Source organism: Macaca nemestrina, chromosome 12, assembly GCF_043159975.1.
Source record: "Macaca nemestrina isolate mMacNem1 chromosome 12, mMacNem.hap1, whole genome shotgun sequence".
NCBI classification, from domain to species: Eukaryota; Metazoa; Chordata; class Mammalia; order Primates; family Cercopithecidae; genus Macaca; species Macaca nemestrina.
This window is the reverse complement of record NC_092136.1, coordinates 47689777-47695776: the sequence shown is the minus strand read 5'-3', so window position 1 is coordinate 47695776 and position 6000 is coordinate 47689777. Positions and strand designations below refer to the sequence as shown.

General features: G+C 36.4%; 1 protein-coding gene across 2 annotated transcripts in view; it reads right to left on the bottom strand.

The window, feature by feature from the left end:
- Window positions 1-650: 650 nt before the first annotated feature.
- LOC105486968 (tryptophan hydroxylase 1) overlaps window positions 651-6000 on the bottom strand; it is a 28030-nt gene continuing 22680 nt past the window's right edge. For both annotated transcript variants that reach the window (XM_011750180.2, XM_071075003.1), the window contains exons 11-12: window positions 5197-5330; window positions 651-3568 (exon numbers count right to left, since the gene is read on the bottom strand). In XM_011750180.2, coding sequence (XP_011748482.2) covers window positions 3394-3568; window positions 5197-5330 — 309 coding nt within the window. In that variant the 3' untranslated portion in view covers window positions 651-3393. The remainder of the gene's footprint in view (window positions 3569-5196; window positions 5331-6000) is intronic.

The following is a 6000-nucleotide window of genomic DNA, read 5'->3' as shown; positions in this document are numbered from 1 at the left end:
ATCATAAATGTATATTACATAGTAAAACAAAGATTAGACCAAAATAGACCATAGTACCTTAAACACTTCCTATGAATTAATATATGGACTCTATCATATATTCCTTTAGAGAATTCAGGATTTTTTTCTTTTTTGAATTTGGAAGCCAACTTAAAAACTAACAATAATTATGTACATTTTGGTGTGTCATTACTACTTGTATAACTCCAAATGGCAAAATATATAGGTAAAGAAATGTAGGCATTCTGAAGGTCAGCTTTTGAGCGTCCTTAAAAAGTCATGAGAATATTATAACTATGTCTTTGAACAATGATTCACTGATTAAGAATTATTAACCAGTTGGGCATGGTGGCTCATGCTTGCGATCCCAGCACTTTGGGAGGACAAGGTGGGTGGATCTTCTGAGGTCAGAAGTTCAAGACCAGCCTGGCCAACATGGTGAAACCCCATCTCTATTAAAAAAAACAAAAATTAGCCGGGCATGGTGAAGCAGGCCTGCAATCCCAGGTTGCAGTGAGCTGAAGTCATGCAACTGCACTCCAGCCTGGGCAGTAGAGTGAGACTCTGTCTCAAAAAAAAAAAAAAAAAAAAAAAAAAAAAAAATATATATATATATATATATATATATATATATATATATGAAGCTTTTAGTTCAATTCTGTTCTCACATTTGGGTAACTATTTACATATTCCTAGGTGCTTTGAAGACATATATTTAAAATGCATGAAAATTCTAAGACTCTCAGAACTCCTGAGTTACCAAATATTACAAATACCCAGAGGTGAGAAGAACTGAAATCCATCATTAAAAATTTCCATTGTTTGGCCGGGTGCGGTGGCTCACACTTGTAATCCCACCACTTTGGGAGGCCGAGGCAGGCAGATCACGAGGTCAGGAGATCGAGACCATCCTGGCTAACACGGTGAAACCTCGTCTCAACTAAAAATACAAAAAAATTAGCCAGACATGGTGGCAGGTGCCTGTAGTTCCAGCTACTCAGAAGGCTGAGGCAGGAGAATGGCGTGAACCCGGGAGGCAGAGCTTGCAGTGAGCCGAGATTGCACCACTGCACTCTCCAGCCTGGGCAACTACATCTAAAAAAAAAAAAAAAAAAAAAAAAAAAAAAAAAAAAAAAATTTCCATGTTTCTAAAGTTGTGAATTATAAGGCTGTGCCTTTAACATTTATTCTCATGTGCTTTAGTCATAGAGTGATTTTAAATAAACATCTTCATTTCAAAATTTAGCAAGTATGATTCTTCACCATTATCAAAGTTGTATGAAAATAATCACATATAGTATGCATAATTTGTGTTATTTGCTATCTGTTTTTTAATTTCTTTTTTTCTACATGTTCTAAGATTTGCTATTATGATTTGCTTACAATAGATTTCCTTGGAACCAAACTATAAATCAGATGATCAATATTTCAAATGATTCCAGATTAGCTAGCATCTATTTACCATCAAATATACACTTAAGAGTTGATTAGCTATTAAAATGTACAAACAATGTAAAAATTTAAAACAGCATGAATTATTCTTCAAAATTATATTTCTTATATAATATGACATGAAATGCAAAGTTTTTTATAATTTATTTTGAGGACAAAGAAGTACTAAAAGATCTAGTAGTCTGTTGAAATAAAACATGTTAAATGGTATATGATTTATTTATGTGAAAAAAAGCCTATTTTTAAGTAGCTGACTAAACATGAAAATGATTGAAAATATGATGTTTAATATACCATTAATGCAAATTAAATTACTGGGAGAGGAAGCTGATGGACTGTGACATTCAAGTGATTCTGAGTTCCTTTATAGACCTGTTCAATTTGAGATGCTTGACAGGGCTGCCATATTGAACAATCTCTATTCATTCTATGTGGATGGTGCCACATGAAGTTGTACAGCATTGGCCTAAATTATGAGACATCTACATAGACATCCAGGAGTTAGTTGGAATTAAGGGGGAAAAAAATTCAAGAAAGATGTCAGGGTTATAACCGCAAATAGATAAGAACTGAAGTCATGTATCTGGGTGACATTCCCCATGAAGAGATGGCAAAAGGAGTAGAAGTGCAAAGACAGAAACTTGAAGAACATCTTCATTTAGTGACTAGAGGGAGGGGCCAATTAAAGAGACATAGGCTTGTATTTTGGAGTTCAGCTTCACCCATTTATAACAGGACTGCTTACTCCCTGTGCTACACAGCTGACTCTGCATAAAAACCATTCCTTTCAATCATTGCATTACTTACAGTCTCAGTCCTAAACCGCTCTTCTTGACCTTCTGACATTCTATTTCCTCCCCTTTTCTGCAGCCTCTACTCTCATTGCATGCCTTTCTGTTTATGGCCTCACCTTATACCTTAGAAATAAAGTACTCAGCACTGTTTTTCTATCTTTTGCTTTGTGCTTCTCTTACCTATCTCAGTTTGAACCTTCCCTCTGATAACAATGCTTCCTGTTAATCTGGGGACAATCCCATTATAATACCTAGGACCAATGTCTGAGTACAGCCTCATGCAAGTTGCATCTCCACTAAGTTTCCCTTAGACCCATGAGTAGGATAGATAGTCTAGAATAAAACCAGTATCATGTGATGTCATTGAAAGAAAACAAAGTTTCAAGGAAGATAGTCACTTGGGAAGGAGCTCCCTAATGCCTAAAAAATAAAGTCTGAAATTCTTAGCCTAGTCTTAATGATTATGCCCCATTCAACCTTTCCAGGCTTAGTTACTCCCATTTCCCTACAAGATACTACACTTGAAACTAGACTACTTGCTCTTTACTAGGTATCCTCCATGTGCAAAGGCCTCTATACTTTTGCTCATGCTGGCAACAAAGACAGCTGGGTCTCCTGTTAAATTTTAGTGTGAATGTGATTGAGCTTGGCACAAATTCAGCAATAAGTAACAGATACTTTAGAAATAAGGGAATCTCAGGTAACAATATGAGTCAGCGCCATAATACTCCTCAAGGTATTCTAAGCGATCATAAAGGGTCATTTTACTCAAGGATGATTGGGGAAAATAGAGTTAGGCTGAGATTAGATCTATTTATTCGGTCAAACAACTTCTCTATTAAAAATGGGTGGTCAGTGGCTTGTATGGCTTGTTTGGTATATAAATTGTCTCACTAAAGCTGTTACCACAAAAAAAAAAAATAAATAAAAAAAAATAAAAAAATAAAACTAAACAAAAAAAATAAGTGGTAAATAAAATATCCAGGTACAAATTTTCAAAGACCAGCGATTCATTAAGGAGTGGGGTTCGATAATATTGTTTGGCCAGAAGATGTTGTCCCTCCAAGATCAGGTTTTCAAGAAAAGCAAGAGATGACCCAGAGGCCTCCGAGTTGATGCTTAAATGTTCCCGGATGACTGGCTACTGTTAGATACTTGGCTTCCTGCTGACCTTAGCAAGGGCATCACTGACAACATCGAGATCATGCTGCAGCTCATTCATGGCACTGGTTATGCTCTTGGTGTCTTTCAGGATCTGAATACTCCGTGTATATGGATTATACTTCACTCCAAATGGACGCTTAATTGTTTTGGTAAATTCTCTATTTAAGAAAACAAATAGAAGACAATCAATTTCTAGGGAGTGAATGATGAAAACCAAACAACAGAATCTATTTCACATACTAGGCAAAAGACAAATTTTTGTTAGATATGCATGCAACCAATCTGACCTACTTCTCTACACTGCATTTGCAGAGGCCCCCTGGAATCCCACACAAGTGGGAAACCTAAAGTAGTTATAACTATTTTATAACTATTTTCTAAAGTAGTCATAAATCCCTGGTATCACTAGGGAAAGATCCCTTACATGGATTTATTAATCATTTATTACTGTATACATCTCTTGACTAGAGTAAGGAGACCAATTATTGTAGTTTTATCAGTAGACATAAAACTGTTTCATTACAACACTTGACCACATAGTAACAGATCCCTCAGCCATGCCTTACATAACTATACCTACCCACACATGTAACCTGTGTGTTTATATAACACATACAGACACACACATACTCACGTACCCCAAAATAGACTAGGAATGGTCCTACCTCCTGCACATGTAGATTTTTTCTGCTTAGAATGTTTCCCTCTAGGCTCCTTTCAAATGACCTAAATTCTGCCCTTTTTTCAAGCATTAAAGTTCTGCCCCCTTTATCAAACCACTGTTTGAACCTCCCATTTGGCACCTCCAAGAACAATCATGCCCAGGACTCCTAGGGATAAATATGCAGCTGAGGACAACTATACATGAGTAGCAGCTGAAATCCAACTGGCAATCCACCTGGTCTACACAGAGGGGATTCCCTTTTCTAATTTGCATAAAGTTGCCATTTATGCTAGAGGAATCCCTGCTAGTATTATTATTTGGTTTCGCGAATGGCCTAACTCCCCAACTAATGGTTTCTCTGAAAGATGAGAACTATGATTTCAACCCCTATCGATCCCCATCATCACAATGTGACCTCATGACCGCTTCCACTCAATGTTGTCTCATTGATTCTGCTTCGAAAGTCTTTTCCTTTCCTACTACTTCTGTCTTAGTTCAGGCATTTGTTTTCACCTGAAGTGTTCCAAGAATCTTCTAAAAAGTTTCTCTGCCTCTAATATCCTCCTTTCTTAACCACACACTTAGCTGATTAATAAAGCGTAGCTTTGATTACGTTGTACGTATCTCCTATATTTCTCAACCTCCTGACCTTTTTTCTTGCTATCTCTCAGCCTAAAACTTAATATATCTAAATATTACCTATCCTTCAAGTCCTTTCTCAAATAACATCAAGAGTACCCTGTTCGTCCACCTGAAATGAATTGCTCTTGCATAAAATGCAGAACAATGTTTCATCTGTATCTCTCCAAGGCTCTTGTCACTTTCCATGCTGTTACATAGTAATTTGCATATCATTTATTTTCCCTATTCAACTACTAAACTTTGTGATTTGAAGAACTGGAAAGAAAACAATTTCTCAATGTATCTGATACATATTTGCAACTATGCAAAATCCTTATACACAACATACTCTAGATACTTGCTATGAAAGGAAGATGTGTTACAGACAGAAGGCTCCTTGTGGACTTCAAATTATCTAGCTGCTTACTTCTGTGACTTGTTACCATCATGGGGCTGATCTCTTGCTGAAGAAAATGAAGGCATGAAGAAGATATACTGTACCTCATCTTCTCCTTTGCATCTTCAAAGCTTTCAGATACAAAGTAGACATCCTGAAAAGTTGTGATTAGACATTCCTGTTTGCAGGTAATCTTGGGATCAAAGGGCTTTACTTTGGCATGTCCAGAAAGCGCATGCTAGAAGACAAAGAGTCAGTGAATCAAAGAATAATATCTATTTTCATACTGGCACACCTCTAAACATATTACTAATGCAATGGCCCCAATCTACAATTCCAAACTTGTTTTCCATAGCTCTATTCAACCCACAGTACACTCCAGCAAAAGAAATGGCTTGCTCTTCCCTGTAAATGCCCCCAAGATCCTCTCCATGGCTTTGTTCTTCCTCTCTTCTTTGTGTAAAAGTCACCCAAGGATCTTTACTTACTTATTCCTGTATTATGTCACCTACTTTCTACCCAGCACTAGTTATTCCTGTGTATGACTCGTATACCCACCATCAAGTGCTCCCTGAAAGCAAGATAGGACCTTGGATGGTGTTTCACACACATTCATTACTCAACAAACATGAGTTTATTTATTCATTGAATGAATAATAAATATCAAAGAATTCCCTAGAAATTATAGAAGTTATTGCTAGTATATCAGAAATGGTAAGAAAACAGCAAGACTTTGTAAGCAAAGACTTTAAAACACTTCTTATTTAAAATATATTATATACATACCATTTCATATATATCAGAAATACATCAAAATATTTAATGTGTGTGTGTATTACTAATGCAATGGCCCAACCTACAATTCCAAACTTATTTTCCACAGCGCTATTCAACCCACAGTATACTCC